Source organism: Rosa rugosa, chromosome 4 (genome assembly GCF_958449725.1).
Source record: "Rosa rugosa chromosome 4, drRosRugo1.1, whole genome shotgun sequence".
In the NCBI taxonomy this organism is placed as follows: Eukaryota; Viridiplantae; Streptophyta; class Magnoliopsida; order Rosales; family Rosaceae; genus Rosa; species Rosa rugosa.
Genome location: NC_084823.1, coordinates 1378659 through 1401685, shown reverse-complemented (window position 1 = coordinate 1401685; position 23027 = coordinate 1378659). Strand labels below are relative to the sequence as shown.

Sequence of the window (23027 nt, the reverse complement as noted above, 5' to 3'; positions counted from 1 at the left end):
GCTTCCGTCGATGTTCACGTCTTTGGTGTTTAATAAAAGTAGGGATAGTGACAAGGCCAAAGGATTGTCTTGTGATAGCCACTGCAAGATTTCGTTTCTGGTCTCTGTCTTTTCACACGGCATCGGAAGGGATACAAATGGAAGAGCCTCAATCTAATATGGAATCGCTGCTATTGAATTATAAAGCACACAGTTCACCACATAAAGACTTGTTCTTTACCTTCTTCATTGGACTGGACGACTAAACAAAGGAGGGAGGAGGAAGAAGAAGAAGAAGAAGAAGAAGAAGAAGAGGAGAGAGAAAATTGTGTTAAAAAAAAAAAATTGGGCTGCATTTGGGCAAAAAGACGTATTTGCCCTTTTTTTTTGGGTCCATGTGATTGGCACGTGACTTTTTTAACGTTCCTGTTTGAGAAATATGAGGGAAGTACCTCGTTGATAGCAAAATATAGGTTCAGGTATCACATTGATACAATTGAGAGTTCGGGTATCAACTTGGCCGGTGCACAAGAGTTGAGGCACTGATGATGTATTTTTCTCAAAATACATTATTTATGAATAGTTTAATGTGAACAGTCAAAGTGGGACGCCATAAATGAGATCAGAAACAGAGACTGAGATGTCCCGCATCACCATAAAAAGAGTACCAAAGAATTTAATTATGACGTGAAGGCTGAACAAGAAATCACGTGATAGTGCAAGACAGTTCACACACAAGCTCTTACAAAATATTATACTGTATATGTCGCTATTTCAGAATGATCGGAACACTGATAGCATACAATAATCTCAACCTCTCCTTTTTCGCTTTAATCAGCGACACTTTGTGCGGTTTCATATACCGTAATTTCTAAACCTACCGTGATCTCTCAGCATTACTTTCTGAAGGCAATAAATGATAGTAATAATAAATAATAATGCATTATACAATATACAAGCTGGAATCTGCTTTGGGGTATTGATTTCCATTGATTGATTATGCAGTGTTACTCCCATTCTTCTAAAAGAAGTCCAAGTTGTTCATTCTCATTCTAAGAAGAGTGATGGGCTTCCCTGTCCGGCTTATCCTCTTGTCTTCCATTTGCCCGCTACTTTTTTTCTCTGCTCTGTTTTTCTGTGGCTTTATCTCTTTAGGGTTGTACCTGTTGTTCTTCTTCTCCACTGTTTCTATTTGTTGTTGCCTTTTGGCTTTCAATATTCGTCATAAACAGAGACCAGTAACACTACTGATCCACACTTCTTCAGTTACCACTAATACAGATATAATTCCTTCTTCTTCTTCTTCTTCGTCGTTTTCTTCTCCACCATCCGGTAAACTCACGTACGATGTGTTCCTCAGTTTCAGAGGTACAGATACCCGCAAAAATTTCACGGACCATCTTTATACTGCTCTCAAACAGAAAGGTATATTCACTTTTAGAGACGATGAAGAACTCGAGAGGGGGGAATCGATTGGTCCAAATCTCTTGAAAGCAATCGAAGAATCAAGATATGTAATTGCTGTTTTCTCACGAAACTACGCCGATTCTGCATGGTGTTTGGATGAGATTGCCAAGATCGCCGATTGCATGAAAGCCATGGGACAAAAAGTCCTCCCAGTGTTCTACCATGTTGATCCATCTGAGGTACGAAGACAAACAGGGGATCACTTTGGAAAAGCATTTGAGAAGCATCAGAGGCGGTATAAAGCGGAACCAGACAAAGTAAAGAGGTGGAAAGACGCTCTTTTTCAAGTAGGCAATCTCTCTGGATGGCATCTGCAAGATGGGTAAGCTTTGCATGTATCTATACTACAGTTGATAATTTTTTAGATGAACCTTTTTATTACGCCACTTGTGATTTCATACGAATGTAATTGAGAATTCGTTAATCAAAATGCAGAGCTAGTCCGTATTACATGTCTCAAAAACTTATAAAGGTGGCGAGAAACCTTGGTGTAGAACAAAATCAAATTAAATTTCTAATTCCTCTAATTAGAAATTCTGAATGAAGAAATAGATTGGCATTATATAATGTTCCACTATCTTTATCTAATTGTTGTTTTATACTTATACACATAATATATGTAAGAATATTTCATTACTTTACAGGTACGAATCCAAAGTTATTCAAGAAATTGTTGAAAAGATTTTCACCGAGTTAAATCAAATAATCTCAATATCTGAGGGTTTAGTTGGCATGGATTCTCACCTGAATGAAATGCTTTCATACTTAGACATTGGGTGTCCGGATGTTCGTATCATAGGGATTTGTGGGATGGGTGGTATCGGTAAGACAACTATTGCACAAGTGGTTTTTGAAAGGGTACAAGCTCAGTTTGAAGGTTGCAGCTTTCTTGAGAATGTTAGAGAGGTAATTGAAAAGCAAGGTGCAGTTCATTTACAAGAGCAACTTCTTTCGAATTTGCTGAGATGTAGTGTAAATGTACAGAACACTAAAATGGGAAAAAATATAATGAGGCAGAGACTACGTACTAAAATGGTTCTTCTCATTCTTGATGATGTGGACCAAGAAGAACAATTGGAAGCATTGTGTGATAGGGAATCGTTTGGTCCAGGGAGTAGAATCATCATAACTTCTAGAGATGAACATTTGCTCAGTGCAGTTGAAGGAGATAAAGTATATAAGGTGAATCCATTAACTGATGCTGAAGCTCTTCAGCTTTTCAGTATGAAAGCCTTCAAGAAAGACCAGCTGGTTGGAGAAGAAATTCTGAAGCTATCCAAAGAATTTTTAAAATATGCTAATGGCCTTCCACTAGCTATTAAAGTTTTGGGTTCTTCTGTTAAGGGTAGAAGTGTAGACTTATGGTTAAGTGCATTGGATAGACTTAAAGAAAATCCTGAAAAAAAAATTATTAATGTTCTCAAAGTTAGTTTTGATGGATTAGAACCAAGAGAAAAGAAGATTTTTTTGGACATTGCATGTTTCTTTAAAGGGGAGAGCATAGATCGTGTAAGAAGAATATTACAAGGTAGTGATGCCCACTGTCCGGACTTTGATGTACAAGTTCTCCTGGACAAATCTATGGTAACTCTATTTGGAAAAAGATTGTGGATGCATGATTTGATACAACAGTTAGGTTGGGAAGTTGTCCGTCAAGAATGTCCTGAAGAGCCTGGAAAACGTAGTCGATTGTGGCTTCCAAATGAGATCATTGATGTTCTTGATCAGAATAAGGTAATGAAATAGTGCAAAAATATAAAGCACTGTTCCAAGTTATCTTTTGTTTTGTATCAAACTCTTTATCTTGTTGAATAACTAATTATTTGCTCGTTGTTGCTACTTGCTAGGCAACCACTGCAGTTCAAAGCATACTCCTCCAACGTCGAACAAAAGACGATGTGGTTCACTCAGTTAATGACTCATTCTCAAATATGGACAGACTAAGATTGCTCAAAATCTGGAATGTGAAGTTTGCTGGAAACATCAAATATCTTTCTAAGAAGTTACAGTTTCTGGAATGGGACGAATGTCCTTTAGATTCTTTCCCGTCAGTCTTTCAACCGGATAACCTTGTTGAACTTCAGATGCATTCAAGCTGCCTCAAACAATTATGGAGAGGAAAAAAAGTACGCTCATAATAGATCTTAATAAATCTTAATTATACATGTTCATATTTTCAATTGTTAATGTAAATTAAGCTGAAAATTTTTAGTCTTTTGTCACAAGATTTATTAGGAAAATGAAGTGGTCTTTTTTGAACTAAACAGTTCCTAGTTGTGCTCAGTTAAACAACCATACAAGAACAAATAACTATGTCATCCTCACTCTAAAGTTGGACATTCCGTGCCCTTTAAATTTTCTCATAATGTAGCTAACATTCTATATTGTATTGTTTCAATTTTCATAATGATCATCTTTCAAATTGTACCAGGGATGGAGAATGCTACGGCTTATCGATATGAGTAGTTCAGAATACTTGATGTCGACTCCAGACTTCACTGAGGTTCCATTTCTTGAGATATTGGTGCTTCAAGATTGTACGAGGTTGGTTGAGGTTCACCCTTCTCTTGGAGTCCTCAAGAAACTTGTCTCTTTAAATATGAGAAATTGCAAGTCAGTTGAGAGCATTCCACCTTTCATTAGTTTGGAGTCCCTTAAAACTTTGAATCTTTCACTCTGTTCAAAACTCAAGAAGTTTCCTGAAATTGAAGGAAATATGAAAAGCTTGCTGGAGCTTCATTTAGATGGGACTAGTATTGAGGAATTGCCTCTATCAGTTGAAGGTTTGACTGGTCTGACCACATTAAATTTAACAGATTGTAACAACCTTTTGCGTCTCCCCAGTACCATTCAGTCCTTGACATCTTTGAAAAGTCTCATTCTAACAGGTTGTTCAAAACTTGATGAGATAACTGAGAATCTGAATCATGTGGAATGGCTGGAGAAGCTTAATATAGGCGGAACTGCAATAAGAGATTTATCGTTCCTTGTAGGTATGAAGAATTTGAATGGTCTATACTGCCGAGGATGTAAAGGTCTAGCTTTAGGATCGTGGAATGGTCATTCTGAAAGTTTGTTGTTTCCTGCACTATTATCCAGTTTGACTTCTTTGGTAGAGCTAGATTTAAGGGATTGCAATCTGATGGATGGAGCCATTCCCAATGATCTTAGCAGCTTAATCTCTTTAAGAGAATTAGGTTTAGGTGGTAATAGTTTTGTTCGATTACCTGAAAGTATCTCTCAACTCTCAAAGCTCGAGAAATTAGAGTTGAGCAATTGTAAACAGCTTCAGTTGGTGCCCAAGCTTCCATCAAGTGCTCGACTGGTGCTTGCAGAAGATTGTACTTCACTGATAGATTTCCCAAATCAAATCAAATTATTGCCTTCAATTGAGTCTGGGATGACTACTATCAATTCACTCAGTTCTGCAAGTAGTTCAGCACTTAGAGACTCACATGGTTTCAGTACGTGGAAATCTTCAGCAAATGCCAAACCTTCTGAGGTGCTTTTGACACATGAGCATACAGAGTGGAAACGAGTTGATCAAGTGTCACTGCCACTTCCAATGCTTATGAAAGACATTGAAGTATGCCTTCTCTCTCATAACAAAAACAGAGCATGTATGGTGTATTTATCTGTTGTCCTACTTTCTTACTTATAATGCTAGCTTTCTGTTTTATGTTGCAGCTTTCTGATCCATCATCAAAACCCAGTGATATCATTTATTTTGATAATGAAATTCCAGAGTGGTTCAGCACTATATCTACCAGCAATCCTATATCTATCTCTATACCTCCAGATCTGACAGATGATGACAAGTGGAAGGGGGTTGCAATGTGTGCTGTTTTTGCAGTCAAGGGACATACTGTTCTCTCTGTTATTGAATCGGATTTAGAACTTTCAAACTACTTCTATCAGTGCACAATGGAAACAGATGTTTTTCGTATGAAACCATTCATCTTTGACGGGGAAGAAATCCGCCACCTTCGATCAAGTTCTCATCTGGTTTTGATTTCCTATGTAGCTAGATGGCAGTTTCCAAAGTGGGAGTTAAATCAATCAACCATGGTGGCGGCTAAATTTGAAACCAACAATCCATTCATGGAGGTCCAGAAGTGTGGGATTCGTCTAGTTTATGAGCAAGATGCTGGATGGTATACCAAACTATTCCCTGGGGTTAATGCGATTTGTCTAAATGAAGTGATGGATGCTATACTGAAAACTGGCTGGCTTAGTCAAGTGGATCAATATTTGAAATGGTAAAATTTAATTTTCTTTATGCCACTTTGTATTAAAACTTACCAATAGGTTTCTGTATACATCCTTTGATATTTATAATGAAATTGTTCATTCTCATGTGTGATTGCAGGGAGAAAATTATTCCCCCCATCGAAGAAGACTCCAGTACAGTTCTGCTAAGGAAGAACATCGAGTCTGTTCTTCCTCGATACCTTGAGGTTTGTCCGTCTGTCACTATCATTTATATGAACTCTCTGTCTTTAAAATCAAAGACATTACTAATTTCCAATTTTTCAATTTAAGGCATTGAACCATTATCCTGCAACATACAAATTTAACCTCAGAGGAAGCCCAGCGTGGTTTGAGTCATTTCTCACTGATACAAGGTCAGGGTCGACTCTAGTGTCAATTAAGCTGCCTCAAAATCTACACAAGAGTAAGAAGTGGATGGCATTTGCAATATGCGCATCAATTGCAGAGGAACAGCAAGAGGACTATCATGTTTATTTTAAACTCAAAACGGGTGAATACAATGAGGATCTGTCCCGAGAACTTGAGTACATTGTGGCAATGTCGTCACAAGCAAATCGTTATCAACTTTTGGTTGTGTACATACCGCGGGCATTGATTCCCGAAGTCTTGCTCACTCGGACATCAACAACTGAAATGCACATTTCCTTCAGAGTCGATACTCCTGGTGCAGAAGTTCAAAGAAGTTGCGGCCGTATTGTTTACCAGGAAGATTTAGAAGGGTTTGTTGAAACAATCGTCCGGTGCATGCAAAGAGAAGATAGTCTTGAACGTTATTATAAATGGGTGGTAGAAGATTGGATAGACTTGATAGGATTGCAAGGGGGTCATTTATGTACTCCAAACAAATGCAATTCCATAACAGGACGGGAAAGGAAGTTTGAATTGCTCTCTCAGAAATATAGAAATCGGGTCTCTCTAACATACACATACACTTCACCAATTTTTTTTTTTTTCACTAGCAAGTCACGTGAAGAACCATATACTTACATTTTGAGCTTTTATTTGCAGGACTGGGCTATGTCTCCTCCTTATATTTGCGTCTTCTTTGGAGCTGAAATTTCCAAGTGGAATTGGTTCATGCACTTCAATGAGGGAAACACTGCAAAAATCCAACTGCCTCCTAATTTGTTCTATGATGCTAATTGGATGGGGATTGCTGTATGTGGTTTATGTTGGGCGTCCCACGAAGATTCAAACATTATACCAAACAGTAGTCCTGACACAGAGTATAATGTACTCAATTTGTGTCTGGACTCTGATGTCGGTTCGGACGGCTTATTTGATGTCAAATTACAGAAACTTTTTGGGAAACTCAAGCCATGGGAATTTGAAACCGATATCACATTTTTCTTCTATATACCTCGTGTTAAATATTTAAAGTTTTGGAGACAATTCAACCTTGCCAGGGTTACTTTTTCATCTTCTAGCCCATGCTTAAGAGTCTATAGCTGTGCCCTTCGTCTAGTATTTAAGGAGGATGTTGAAGATCTCGTTCGGACACTGACACTCTCCGAAATACCGTGAACGTGCCACGTACCATCTGATACTCATAATAGAGGATCTGTTGCAACCTGTGAGTAGCCTTGTCTTAATTTTTCATTCATTTAATTTTGTTACTTGGAATAACTTGTTTGACATATAATTCTCATTTGGCTCGGCAGAAGTACCGATATTTCATCAGGAGAAGGATTTAATTCCTTTTCTTTCGGACCTGTCAATGAGCAAACAAGAGTGTTGTGTTATTAAACAGGGGGTGCATATTCAATATCATCACAGATATCAGCTACACATGTAAAGCCAGAGTAGAATGCATATCATAGATTTTGCTGGACGCTATAGCAAAGTAGCATATGGAAGTATCAAAAAGGTTTATTCTTGACTATCCCAGCTTTGGACCTGGTGAAGTGGTGATCATATGGTGTGTTTTTGCATTAGCAGAATGATGTGATAACACAGGTTGAACATTCTGCACATTTGCGGTGTATTCTATAGTCGCGTGAACCCTAGTTGAGCTTGAGTCTTGTTGGATAGGTATTAGGTAAAAATGGCCACCGATTGTCCAGGAGTACGGACAAGTAACTCAGTATTAATTGTCACATTGAGGAGCAGAAGCAGGTGATGCAGTAGAACCTGTTGCAGACTGAGAATGGATATGAAGAGAAGTGGAACCTGTCACATTGTGTTTGTGTTATCATGAATTTGTGGAGTAGTAGATATGGATTGCGCAAGTAGTGGCAAGAGAATTCAGAGGGACATTAGATGTATGTAACTGAACTACAGAGGTATCTATGCAAATACTCGACTGTTCCTTGAAACGGAAGACGGTCCTCTTTTTTTCACCTCCTATTAATGAATTTCTTCGTTGATATAAATCATGATTTGGTGGTATCATCTGCTTACCTACTCGAGAAGCAATTCATTTGTTCTAAGTTTACCAAAAGAAATCATTTGCTTTTGAATGACCTCTATCTTGTAATACCAGAAACGCACAATCTTACTTTCAACCTCTTCTCCATCAAAAACTTGGTTTCGATCAAACCTCACAAACCAACAACATAAATAAGACATAATGAGGTCCCCCGTTAAGGTTAGCTTTTCTCACATAAAAAGTGTACCAATTTCTCTAAGTTGTATGTGTTGCATTAAACAGGTTCAAACTCTTTTTTATCATAATCTTGATGTCTAACTCAATCCTTCAACCTTCCTCCCGAATTAGACTAATATAAAACGCGTAAATATTTTTTTTTGTCAATGATTGTATTAGAAGATCCAAATGATCAAACAAAATACAAGAGGTACATAAGACCCCAACAAAAGAGGCACATGAGGCCCCAGCAAAAGAGGCACACAGGCCCACATAAAGAGACACATAGGCCTAGCAGATGAGCCACAAAGGCCCAGCAAACATAAAGTAAAGCCGATAATGGGTCAAACCCAGCTACACACCAAAAGGCAAAAGCCCAAAGAAAAAATACAAACTTTGATCCTATCAAATAGCCAGCGAATACACTGTCGCAAGGACTACCACCGCCGAATTCATGCCGCTCCATGAACAGAAGCCACCACCGTAGAACCAAACCATGCTGCCTCCTCCATCTGTTGGAACACACATAGGGCTCAAGAACGCCCAAGAGAAACAAAGTAACCGTAGAGGGTGTGATTGCCGGAGCAATGAGGACAACCTCTGTAAAGTGGACAAAAATCCGCCAACGGGCGAAAGCTTGCCTAGATGTGGTAGAGAAGTAAGCAGATCTGGAAACGCGTAAATATAATGTGTGCAGGTTTGTATTGTTTTCCAACCTTTTAACCTGAATATCCGGTTACCGCTCTTTAATTAGTTTTTTTTTTTTTTTTTTTTTTCAAGTAAGTGGCACTCTTACCTGAAATTTTATTAATAATAAAATAAAAAATATACGAAGCAAGGGGGCTAAACAAATACCTTGCCAAGAGAAATGACAAGCTGAAAAGAATAATAAACAAGTACAAAGAATATACAACTTAGTGACACTATTATGGAAAAATTTGTCGAAAAAAAGGACACTATTATGGAAAAGTTACCCAGTCTTGAATTGATGCAAAAGAAACCCGACCAACTACCACCAAATATTTTTTTATGTCTTCTGGGAAGACAAAGATTCCGACCTTGTTGGTCATGAGCCCTCTCATGAGTCTCATCACTCATGAGTCATAACATAGACTCATGAGTCATAACATTGAACACAATCGTGAATGCCGTGTTTCATCATGTCCGCGCATTGGGCGATTTCATTACTATATGCATACTATTCTGTATATAATATAAATTTGTAAATGTAACCGGTGGCTGAAAAGGGTCTAAATCAGTTCAAGTCTGAGATTGTAATGCTAACTACAGTGCCACTGGGTTGGCCTTACTGACTATTGATTGAAGGGAAATGAGAGGCTGATTGTCTATGAACATTCATCTCAAGGAATTCCTACTAGGCTTTGTAACCAAAAACAGGAAGGTGTGAAGCTGCTTGAGTGAACTAAGACACGAAACAATTCCTTGATCTTACAAGAAGGTTTAAATACCTCATTTTAATATTGGGCTACTCAACACGCCTGTTGGATACATGTGAAAATACTTGGATGAAACGTTTTTCTGGATTTCGGAGATTGATAGACACGTTGCAATCTTTACTGGGCAGAAATATAAAAAAATCACACAGAAAACACAATTTTGGTTACGCAGTGAAAACCTCAATTTTGAGATTAAAAACATTGTGGGGCTCTTACTCTTGAGAACCCAAATAAAATCAATCAACTTATTAATGAAGGATATGGTTCTTTACAAACACATATAGCTCTCTACGCGGCTACAATCTCTAGACTCACTAGAGAGTTGCTTGTCTTGAATCTTGACCTTCTTCTTCACTTGAACAATCTACAAATATCGCTCCACTTGCACCACCAATCTACTGATCTCGAGAGAATCAATGCATGTATATGAATGAACAATTAAACACTTAGACACGGAACAAGTGTTTCATGGACTCTTATGGAACTCTTTCTAAGCAAGCAGGACACACAATAATTCTTGCATCAAAATCCCTACACAATCAACACTGCTTTTTTGAATATATTGAGGAGAAAATAAATTCTCAACAATTAAGAGACTTAACCCATGCAATCTCACGATTTCTTGAAGCTTATTTGTGTGCTTTGTCTTTGAGTTAGATTTCTGTATATGTTAATAATTATTTGGGTGAAATAAGCTGTACACACAATTTTATCTTGTTAAAGACGTAACAGAATCAGATTGAGGATATAAATGAAGCAATGAATCCCAAAAATCTAGAAACACAAGAGAGCAAAACTCCAAAAACACAAGATTGGTTTGCGCAGTAATAACTGCGGGGCCTTTATTCTTAAAGACCCCAATGAAAACAATTCACTAAATGGGGATGTACGAGTTCTTTACAAACAATAAACAACGCTGACTTCAGCTAACTTACTAGACACACCTAGTAGATTGTCTGAACACGTCCTCGTAGATCTTCTCCACATTTGAACTGTCTTCTTTAATTGACAAGTACGACTAACCTTGACCTTCAATCTTCAGTACACACCAAGTACTCCAACTGACCTCAAGAATAATTTGATATGAAAGATGTAATGAAAAAGTGTTAGACTCGATGATTCACTTTAACAAGGAACTAGTGAATCAATGACTCAACATGAAGAACATAGTTTTTCTTGAAATGATGAATCCTCTAGGATCAGTTGAGGCGGTGCCGATGCCACTTCCTTGGCCTTCTCGCTCTTTGTGGAGGAGGCGGGACAATCGAATTATGCTTATGCATGCCTTATGGTAATTTTCATCATGTCATCGTAATCCTTGGGCGGGGTGGTCTTTAACTCGTACAGGAAAGATCCTGCCTTGAGCTCTTGGCGGAAAGCCATTTCGGCCAATCCTCTGTCAAGATCCCTAAATCTTGTTGCCACCGATTGCCATCGGTTTAGGAATGCCTTCATACTCTCGTTATTCCCCTGTGGGATTTTGAAGAGTTGAGTTGATGTATGATACCCATCGGTTCACAGGATGAACAGTGCCACGAATTTGTCTGCCAATTGCCTAAATGATCCTAACCAGCTTAGGGCTTCTCCCAATAGCGTTTCATGGAAAACGTGGCAACAAGCAACATCAATGTAGTCTTTAGCACTAACATGTGACCGGTACGCATCCTGAAGTTGATAAAGATCAATGATTCCGATATAACGCTCCATCTTAAGCACTTTGGTGTCGTTAAGGTGAGTCCTATTGAGTATATGGCTTGTGAGTGGCCCTGGGCATTCCTCAAAACCACCATTGATGGGGCACCACGAGGCCCTACTCTCGCTCAACTCTATCCTGGTTTGCAAACCAACAATATTTTGTTTCATCTACAATAGAAGTGCTGTATTGATGTCTGTGTTGGGATGCCGGGGAGATTGGTTGACGGTTGGTGTCGGTGGTGGTGGCATAAGTTGCATATACTTTCCGAATTTAAATCCACCGGTATGTAAATCACGTTGGGGTTTGTTGGGGTGATCCTTATGACTGGTTTTGCTTCGACCGGGGTAGCCTTGTTACTACTTCATGTCTCTCCAGGCAGCCTTGTTACTGCTTCATGTCTCTCCAGGCAGCCTTGTTACTGCTTCACGTCTGGCGGGTTGGTGACATGTCCTGTTGTTGTCGTTCATGGTATCGATATTTTGCCCGAGTGTCCAGATACGTGATGCTAACCACAGCAAGTGTCATAAGTTTATGTGTCAGTTTGTCTTGACTTCTGGCTGGTATGTACAGAGACTACCACTAAAATTACTAAGGTTAATTAAATGTGATTGACTAAATTGAATCCTATTTGGAAACTAAATTTCCTAAGCACTAAATTGTTATGCAAAATTGGTTTATCCTATAAATAAATGAGGTTTTCTGACGTAAGAGACAATTTTTGAGAAACCGTGAAGGACAAATGCATTTAACGGCTGAGGATAATTACATAATTTTAAATTAGTCTAATTTCAACATTTAATATTAATACATGTGATTGAGATTCAGTTGTCTCTCACAGTCTCTTAAAAACTGTCCCTTAGATATGCCAAATTATATGTCAATAAGATAATAACTGATCCTAAACAATTAATATCAGAGATACTCGCTGGTAATTTAACAATAAACACACACAAACTCCACACAATTTTTTTCTAAACTGAACCCAATTTCGAGATTAAAAGTCAGTTTTCAATCTCTGCACACATTCATATAAATGCAATGAATAAAACTTACCTAATGTGTCACATCAATCAGTTAAGGTCTTAGCTTACTCTTTACACAATTTGATCTTCACATTACATTTTGCTCGTTACACCAATTTGATTTTCACAATACTTTTGCTCTCTTCAAGACCTTAGTACTCAATATTGTTGTATAAGAGCAACTCCAACAGCTTCTCCATATTTTGATTTTTCTCTATTTTAGAGAAAAATGAGATTCTTTTGCTCCAACAGATTCCCTAAAACTATCCATATTTTAGAGATAAAGAGGAAATAGAAAACCAAATTCCCTAAATTTACAGCAATCTCTAAAATTTAAGGAAGAATTATGGAGATTTTAGAGATTACTGTAAAATAGGGAATCTGTTGAAGTTGGAGAAGAAAAAAAGGCTAAAGCTTTGATTTTTACTTCCCTATAATACAGAAATTATAAGAAATCTGTTGGAGTTGCTGTAAGGGATGCCAACACATACACTAATGTGTGCAAGTTTGTATTGTTTTCCAATCAGAAACAAAGAACAAGAAATCATTTCAACCTTTTTTCGATGATAGTAAAAGAAAACAATTAAAAACTAAAACAAATCATTTTTTTTTTTGGCAAATAACTAAAACAAATCATTTGAACCTAATATCTTGAATTGATGAAAAAGAAAGAAACCCCTGTAACCAAAAAAAAGAAAGAAACCCGACCAACTCCCACCAAATAATATTATTTTTTCTCTCCCGGCCGAACGCCGCCGGAGCAATTGTACCGGAACGCGCCTCACGCGCTGCGAAAAAACCAGAGAGAGAAAGCGAGTTATCTCTCCCGGCCGAACGCCGCCGGCGCCCCTGCCGCTGCGTTTCGGTCCGGGAGAGGTTGCCTAATCGGTCCTTGTAGGGTGGTGCTGTGGTGGTGGCCTAGCACAGCAAAGGAAGAAAGTGGATGTTTCTCGATCGGGGCGGAGCGATCTAGATCTGTTCACCTCCGATCGTGGGTGAGGCCGGACATGGTGCAGCGGCGGAGGCGTAGGGCGGCTCGGTTGAGGCTGGGTTCCAAGCGGTGGCTGGATCTTCGATTTCGTTGCAGAGATCTGGATCTGATTACTCCGGTGAGCTGGGTTTTGACGTCGGCCGGGTTATGGATCGGTCGGCTTTGTGGTGTGGCGGTGTTGTTTGGCTCCAATTTTGTTGCAGCTGGTCAACAGTCTCTTTTCTGCGTGGGCGTGCCAGCACCGTTTGGGTGCGGTCGTTGGGGGTGTCCCTTGACCTGACTTCTTTTGAGCGACTGTAGACGAGGAGAGCACCAACCTCGTCGCAGGATTCTTTGTGCCTCGTGCTGGAGGACTTTGTCTTGTGTCACCAAGTCGATACTTAACGTTGTAGGTTAAGCAGAGCGAAATCACCGGGAAGTAGAGAGAAGTACTTGCTAAAGCGTGACTTTAGCTTGGCTGGGTTGCTAGGGCGTTACCCTTGCTTGGCTGGTTCCGTAACCGTTGTGGTCGCGGTACTACAGTCGGCTCCCAAGGAGACTAAGACCGAAGCATTTTGACAGAGGGTTTGGTGGCACTGATAGTCGGCTCCTGAGGAGACTAGGACTTAGAGTGTGATCACCTATAAGAGAAAGAGAAGGAAATGAGTTGCTCTTAGAGAGGTTTGCTCTAGAGAGAACTTAGATCATCTTAGAGATGTTTTGATGTATGAATGAGTGAATTGTTCTATGTTGTAGCCTCTATTTATAGGCTACCAAGCAACACTATTTGGCATTTAAACAAATCATAATGGAGCACTTATGAGTTTTATGGAGCACTTATGAGTTTATGGAATTGTTAGGTTCAAGCACTTAAACACTAATGGAATGTTAGGTTTAAGTCATTTTCTGCTCCCTTATCCCTCAATTTTTATCTCCACTAAGAACTCAGATTCAACCTTCGATTTCTTCATATGAAATGATCCACCATGAATGTAGATTATTGTGGTAAAATTTCAGAATTTATTTCCATGTGGTTGGGCCAGAAATGCTGCTGGACCTCTTACAGGTCCAGTTTCCAAGTTTTGCTTCTGCAGAAAATTGGACTGTTTGTTTGAAGGTTTTCCACTCCGAACGAGCTTTGGCACTCTTCATAAGAAATGATCAATGGGATGTCTAGAATTAATCTGGAAAGTTTCAACTCATTTGGAGTTCGGATGGTTAGTCCGCCATCCCTCATTTCTTGTCTAGCTCGCTTTCTCCTAGCCGAAGTAGGAAAATGTGCTAAAGTTGATTTTTCATTTCCATGTTTGGTAGGCCTTATTTAGCCTCTTAATAATATATTTTTGAACTTATCGAAAATATATATGTGAGCCACTGATATTGGCTCAATTTCTCCAAGACACGCTTTGTCAAACCAAAATGCTCATTTTGGGTCCAAACATTGCCCCCCAGACCTCGAAGTCAAAGGTCTTCGTCTTGACTGAAGAGGTCTTGAATCAGCACTGCTCTTATAACATCGTTGCTCCAAAGCCACTTGTATTGGCTTGACTGATAATACTTGACTGATTCCATATAGGCCTCTAAATAGGCCATAAAGCTTGAATGCCACAATCTGGATTGCCTTTGTTATGAACTGATGCTTCCTTTGCCAACTTTAGTGCCCCCCATGGATCTGGCGAAACTTGGGCAGGTTGTAGGAGATCAGAACTTTAGCGTGCCCCCCATGCGAAGGAGACTGCTTTTGATCGCGAATGAGTATCCTTCTCTTCCTTGGTGGTAGCTTCGCCATGTGTATAGCAACATGTATCTGCCTTGTTTGCGGGCTCTCTGTTGATTTTCTCAAATGTAGGTGTTGAAGCCACTTTCCTGGCTAGATCAAGGCCTATAGTACTTGGCGAAATAAGATGCAAAATAGCAAACTGTTTGCTGTCATTTAATCCTTCGCGAGTCTTATGTCGAAGAGGATGATTAGATCATGGCTATCGACATCATGACGTGTGACCAGGTGAAACCACCGTATCTGCTACAACTTTAGTATCTAAAACCGCATCGGTTTTAATCATGTTTTATTTAAAAACTTCAGGCCACTATGTTGGCCCTGCGGTGGTAGGAAAAGGTGGAATATCTTCACTGTCGCCTTAGATGCGATTCTCAAGATGGAATAATGATTCATTAATTATTAACTAGGGCCACTCACTGGCCCAGCTAATAAATTAATCTCCAGTAATATCTGAGCTATAAATCGAAGTGTAATGGAGAAGTATCTCCGCTGTCGCCTTAGATGCGATTCTCAAGATGGAATAATAACTCATTAATTATCAACTAGGGCCATTCACTGGCCCAGCTAATAAATTAATCTCCAGTAATATCTGAGCTATAAATCAAGGTGTAATGGAGAAGTGTTCCTCACAACCCAGAAATGGCATCCAAGAAACCATTTGTTATCGATCAGGCAGATGAAATTACTGAGAAAGCCGCATTCACCTGGCGGACTAACATGAGTGTTCGATGTAGAAGTCAGACCGGAGAGGAGAGAAGTCGACTGATGGGCTTTGGTGGCGGCGATAGTCAAGCGAGTCTGGGTCCCACACCTCGCGATCGTTTGCCAGATGATGCTATGGCCTATTATGCGCTTCCCATCCGCCGTCCCATAGTGGCTCTTCGGCAGGTGCCTGGTGATTTTAGCAGTTGGGGACCAAGGAGGAAAGTGGGCTTCTGGCCTACCGTCGCTCCCGAGGAAAAGGTTTGGTATCAGGAGGTCCGAGCGAGAGATTTGGCCCGATGGGATGCGGTGGGTATCACCCAAACCATCGATCTATGCTTCTGTCTTCCCCATAATACTAGCCCTGCACCGCTAGCCGCCGCTCTTTGCTTCTGGAACACCTCCAGCAATACATTCGACTTCCAGTTTGGGCAGATGAGCATAACTCTGCTGGATGTTCTTACCATCACGGGGTTGCCCATTGACTTTGACCCCTATGTGCATGGTTAGTTTGATGGCATTCAATTTTCTTTGAGAATGGATATGGCTGGTCGAGGGCATCACAGCAGATCCTACCCATTCTGGCGCGACTATTACTGTACCCAGCGTGACCATACAGGAGGTATCGCATTCTTGGAATTCTGGCTTTGTAAATTTATCTTTTGCACTTCTTCCAACAAACCTACTGGGCCCTGGAATTCTCTGGCCACTGCTCTCTACAATGGTATTTGCGTTGGCCTTGGGCAACCTGTATTAGGTGCGTTATATCGCTCCCTTTATAGAGCCGTAATGCGCCCCTTCGATACCGAAATTAGTGGTCCCTTCTGGATCCTTGCCTTTTGGCTGCAGATTTATTTCCCTCTCTTCCGTCGCGGTGATATTCCAAAGGAACCTCCAGTTGATTCCCTTTTGGGGAACTGGCTTTGCCGCAACGTAAGGTATCGAGCTCCTCCCTACTCCGAGTGTTTTATTTACTTGTACTTGCTGGGAGAGATGCCGGACCCAAAAATAGTCCTTTCTAGGAGTTTCCCTCCTCCCCTTGACGATGGCTTTCTGCCCAGTGGACGGGATCATAGCGAAAGAGCCCTCCTGGCCTTTCGTCGCGCCATCTCCTGCTTGGATATTCGTCTTGCCACCGACCGCGTAAGTTATGAGCTCTATGCCCCTAACCACTTCGCTCGCCAATTTGGGTTGGCCCAGTTGGTACCCTGGCCTCTGGTTGATTCTGCCAATTACTACACCTCTTGGCGGAGATTAGCCCCACCTGGGTCTGTCCCTTTTCAGAGTCAGTTTACTTTGATAGTGATTCCCCCTTGGGTCAGAGCGCTGTACCCCCTCAACGATGTCGACGAAGATTATGCTGATTGGTGGAAAGAAGTGTCCGTGAACTGTTGGGACCTGCCACATGACGAACTCTTCGTCCTGATCTTTCGTGGCATGAGTATTCCTGGTCCGGAGGACCGCAAGATTCTTGAGCGCTTCTCCAACCCTGCAGCACAACCCCCGCGACCTATTCTACCTTCTCGCTCATCGCGTCCAGGGATACAAATCCACGAGCCTAGGGCAACAGTAAGTTTTTGTCTTTCTTCACCATTCCTTTTCCTTGTGTTGATTTTCCCGCTCTTATTCCTGAGTGTGTTTTGCAGCAAACTACCCAGAGCAGGATAGCCTCTGTTCAGGCCGGGAAACGAAAGGCAATAGCAGAGGAGACTTCTGAGGGAGAGTCTTTGCATGATGAAGATCCCGCTGAGGTAATTTAGTTAAGAATGATCCCAAACTTGTATATTTGGTGCTTCCTCCCTTTTTGAGTTATGACTCTTTTCTCGTACAGGCCACTGCTGTCTTTGCTTGCAAACGCGATCGAGCTCAATTTGTCGAAGAGAGTTTTGAAGATGACGAACCTCTGGGAATGCGATTGGTAAACTCCGACCCCGTCTTATCCTATTTAAATTTTAGAATCTGGGCAGGATCTTCACTATGTATCTTTTGACAGGTCCGTCAAATGACCACTAATCCCTCTCGCCTAAGCGAGGCTGGACCCTCAGCCACTGCAGAAGAACCAACTCTCTCGCTAGTTCAAGCATCAACTAACCCCGTGGCGCCTCTTCCGTCTCCCACATCTACAGAGCATCTGCAAGGTCCTACCATTCTAATAACGATCTCCGATGACGACTCCTCGGAGGATGAAAGCGTGGAAAGCCACTCTGAGACTTCTGCCGCTTATGAGGAAATGATGACGACAGAGATTCTCGCGGCACTAGAGGTTCAAGAGGTGAATGAGGCGGGGCCTCTTCCTCTTGGTGACCACGTACCAGATATTAACCCGACAGCTCGAGAGGTAAGCCACTGTTTGGCCAATACTTTCCATTTCCCTTTAGATCCAACCCCGCTCTCTGACATTTCTGAACCTGACCAGGATTCTGTTTGTACCGAGGAGATGGCTGCAAACGCTGCTGGTCTTATCGGCGGGACAGTCGCCCCAGAGATGGAAAATGATACTGACGGTGGTGGTGCCCCCCAAGTCTCGCGAACAAATGAGACAACCGTCGAAGCTGAGGGCTCTGTGCTTGAATCTGCTCCACTTGCCCATGGTGAGCCGCGAGTTGAGTTTCCAGATTCTCCCGCGGCTGAAGGGATAGACCAACCTATTGAAGATGAAGAAACTGAGGAAGCTGTCCACCCTTTTGCATTGGTGGTTCGTGATCCTGTGGCGCCTCTGCTGCCTCCTCCTCCTCCCACCAGATTCGAGAGACTGATGAGGGTGTTGGAGATAACTCCTCCTTCTGCTGTGGATGAGGCTAAGATGGTGCTTCACGAACATCTGGGTCCTCAGGTATTGGAGACAGACATCCTCCCGCGAGTCTTGGAAGCCCTAAGGTATCTTTGCCAGGAGAAGGCATTGACCCTACAGCAATTTAGTGCCATTGACGATCTGCTGAATGAACTTGATGAGGCCCGCCAACGTCAACCGGCCGCTAACGCCCAGGCTCACGACACTCGAGAGGCTTTGAATAGCCTCTCTCGAGAAATGGACATCTCTCGCGGTATTTTAAATGAGCGAACCATCCGCCTGCGGGAATTACAAATCCAAAGGTCCGACTTCAAACTTCGGATCGAGGACCTCCATACCGGTTTAACCTTTGTTGAAAACGCGATTGCTACAGAAGAAGCCCAACTCGATGAACCTCTGGCTGCTTCTGAAGAAATGGGCTGCAACCTGGCCCATCTCAGAGAACGGGCCACTCAGGCCGAAGTTAGTGTTATTGCGGCGAATCTCCGCGTGGAGGAACTTTGCTTGAAATTGAGCTTCATGGGCCAATCTCTGTAGGCCCCCTCGAAAACTGTTCGGTCTCCTTACACGTCAATAATCCCTTCTTTTCCGAGATTTTAGGCATTAATCACTCGTTGAAAAACAACGGTCGTGAAAAAATAATCTCGTGAATAGAACAGTTACCTCCTCGAAAACCGTTCGGTTTCCCCACATGCTATTAATCCCTTTTTTCCCGAGATTTGGAATCACTAATCTCGATTTACTGACATCGGTTTTGAAATTGAGCTTCATCCAAGGGTGGGGATTTGCCTGAAGTCCCTATAAATAGTTGTATTTCAGGAAGGGAATACTCACAACAACTTTTCTGAAATATTCGAGAAATGGCCTTTCAATCCTTACTTCTTTTTCTCCTTCTTCACAAATCTTCCCCTCATGAAATGACCTTTAGCCTCTAAATTTTAGGCTTTATGGCGTAATCTTAAGCCTGGGTTAGGCCTTATGGCGTAATCTTAGGCAACCCCTTGTTTCGTCCTTCTGGAGTTCTGCAACAAAAATGCCAGGCTTCAGATTGGTTTAGAAACACGAGGGGGCTCCAAGTGTGGGATCTCCGGTCATGTAAGATCATTTTTTGAGAAAATCCCATACGCGGAGCGAAACGGGGAAGGGAGGGAAGCCAAATTGAGGTTCGTCTTTCCTCCTCTGTTTCCTTCCTTCTGGACCTGGCCCGTGTTGTGCCCTCCAGATGGAAGGGGCTTTGGTTCTCACCTCCTTCTCCCCCTTTCTCTTCTTGATAGAATCTTGGAGGGATGAGAAGGGATGGACTCTTTGAAGGAATGGGTTCAAGCTACAAAATGGCTGTTCCTGTACTTCACGTCCAGCTAATGGTGGTTACCAAGGCTAGAGGGGGTGCAGAGACTCAAGCTGATATTTGGTTCCTTCACTCTCTGCCCCTCCAGGAGATAATGGCGCGGCTCAACCCGGCGTTGGATTCCATAGCTGCTTCCACTTGAGAAAAGATTCAGAAGATAATCCGAAGATTCCTGTTTTGTATTCTAGCCACTTTTGGCTTTGTAATGAATGTACTGCTTTTGGCCGCAAAGCCACTTTATGAATACAATAATATTTTCTTATCCTGATATCCAAATATTCGTGAGAAGCCAATAATTGTGTCTCGCAAGGCCCCAAAATATAGGCCCCTATAGTTGTATATTGAAAATAATATGAACTTTTTTTAAAATATGCTCCGCGTCAAAAAGAGACTCGCGGTGAGGGTTTTGAGAAAATATGTATCTTTTGGATCCACTTGCTGGCTCCCAACTCAAAACTCTTAGCGCCAATAATTCCTTCTTTTCCGAGATTTAAGGCACTAATCACTCGTTGAAAAACAACAGTCGTGAAAAATAATCTCGTGAAAAGAAAAGTTACCTCCTCGAAAACCGTTCGGTTTCCCCACATGCTATTAATCCTTTAATAATAGCTAACTCCTCAAAAGCCGCTCCTCACATGCTGCTAGTCCCTTTTTTTTCCCGAGATTTGGTATCACTAATCTCGATTTACTGACATCGATTTGACTCCTCTTTGACCGTCCATCCAAGGGTGGATATTTGCATGCCTATATCTTCCTCCACATTATAAACCCAAATTTCCAATCCCAAAATCATTTCATCAATTCGAATATTTCTAATAGCAATCTTTCTTAATTACTCATCATCATCACTCTTCAATTCTCGCATTCTCTCAATCCATCACCAATGGAACCACAAACCCAGCAACCAACCGAGGATGGAGGAAGCAACAAAGCAGCCGGGAGTAGTGCTAACATGTTTTATAAGCGGAGTAGGTGGACTCCCACTACAGATCAGATAAGAATCCTCAAGGAGCTTTTCTACAATAAGGGAGTTAGGTCCCCAACTGTAGAGCAGGTTGAGAGGATCTATCTCCAGCTGAAATGGTACGGCGAGATCGAGTTCAAGAACGTCTATTTTTGGTTCGTGAACCAAAGGGCTCGGGAGAAGCAGAAGAAGAAGTCCACTTCGGATGTTCATGTGCCCATGCAAAGATCAGGGCTTGTTGGTGATGACAATGTTGCCAATTCATCTGCACCTGCTTCTGCTTCTTCTGCTGGTGTGATGATTGCTGTTAACGGGCAGATGGGGAACTATGGTGGTTATGGATCTATGAACATGGAGATTGAAACCCTTCCTCTGTTCCCCATGCATGGTGAGGACATCTTTGGTAACATGAAGACTACTTCCGATGGAGGTGGAGGTCACGGTGGTGGCTCTCACATTTCCCTTGAGCTCAGCCTTTCCTGCGAGGGCAAAGCTGAAAAAAGTTTCCGGAGCCGCTGACTCGGCTTGGTATTGTAAAAATTTTCTGGAGCCGCTGACTCGGCTTAGTATAGTGTAGTGTTGCCCCCCTAGTGTTGCTAGGCGTAGCGAAGAAATGATTATGGGCCTCAAAAAACAAGCCTTCATGAATGGGCTTTGCGAGTGTAGGAACACTAGAATTGTCCCCCATGTCTTATGCGAAGAAACTGTCTACGACTCCTCCGTAATTTTTTGGATCACACTAATTATATATATATATATATATATATATATAATATTTTAATTTTTTTTTTTTTTTTAAAAAAAAAAAAGAAAAAAAGTAGCTGAATTCAATAAGACAGTGTGAATCAAGGTTTAGACATGCGGCCCAAGTATAGTCGCCTAGACACAAATTTTCTTTCAAATCCTTTGGGCAACCTTACTGAAATGGCCAGGTGGGGGAGGGCGAACAAGAGAGGCAGAATCCATTTTGGCATGAGCTACTCCCTCTTAGTGGTTTAGGCTCATTTGCACGCACTTCTGGATTCAAGAAACCTGTCATGAACGTTGTCCCATTTCTAGACACCATTTCACATAGGCTATACTTACTAAGATGAGAAAGGTCATAAGTGTGAAGACAGTTCAACAAGTGTTAATAAAAGCCGCCCTTAACCTTAAGGGACCTGAACTAGGCACCAATAAGGAGTTTAGGCCAATATTAACAAAAAATACTTCACCTATTCCGTTATGATTCACAACCCCTTACCAACCTCAACTTCTTAATAGTGGTGTGTTTCCACCATTTGCCGCCTCTACAAGATCACGGGGGAGGCCATCTATGCTTCACTCCAAGCTCCGATATATCAAAATTTGTAGGGTAAAAATCCCTCCTGTGAGAGCTTGTAGGAAAAGAACAAAGATACTTAGCGTTGAAGAATTTGGAGGAATTTGGCTCGTGAGAGGGGTAATCTTGCCCCCCAAGTATCCTTGTTGGTTGGCGAAGCATGATCTTCAATTGCAATTTTGGAAATAAGGATGTCCCAAGATCAGCTTTGTCGCCAACTACCATGTCATAGGACATGATGTTTTCAGAATAAGCCACAAATTGGCCATTATATTTAACCACTTGTTGGTAAAAATTCTCATGATCAAGAGCCTTAAAGAACTTGTACTCCTGCATATGATTCTTGGAACCAATAATCAAATTGTAATTATCATCATATTCATCATAGATTGGCTCCATGTTGAGATCATACTTAGAGTCACCAAAGAGTGGTGAATTGATCTCTTCTTCAAAAATAGGCATATCAAGTATTTGTTTGCCTCTGTCCACTTTCCAGGCATCGTATTGAGACGCCTCTATGGGCTGTATAGTATCATAAACAAATTCTTTTTGCAAGAAATTTGGAGCTTGATAATTGTAAACAAGAGTTAACTTGTACTGGTGATACTCAAACTTGCAGTCGCGAAGTAAAAATTGGCCACTAGAATAATTATTCTGGCCATTCTTGCAAGGTG

The 23027-nt window shown here is 41.3% G+C and overlaps 1 protein-coding gene across 1 annotated transcript; it reads left to right on the top strand.

Annotated features, from left to right (window-relative positions):
- Positions 1-929: 929 nt before the first annotated feature.
- On the top strand, positions 930-8117 carry LOC133743914 (TMV resistance protein N-like). The gene is made up of 9 exons (XM_062171990.1): positions 930-1768; positions 2091-3180; positions 3294-3572; positions 3878-5032; positions 5134-5705; positions 5816-5903; positions 5989-6627; positions 6727-7291; positions 7380-8117. Exons 1-8 carry the CDS (start codon positions 1044-1046, stop codon positions 7240-7242), a joined length of 5064 nt encoding a protein of 1687 aa, XP_062027974.1. The 5' UTR covers positions 930-1043; the 3' UTR covers positions 7243-7291; positions 7380-8117.
- The last annotated feature ends 14910 nt before the right edge of the window (positions 8118-23027 follow it).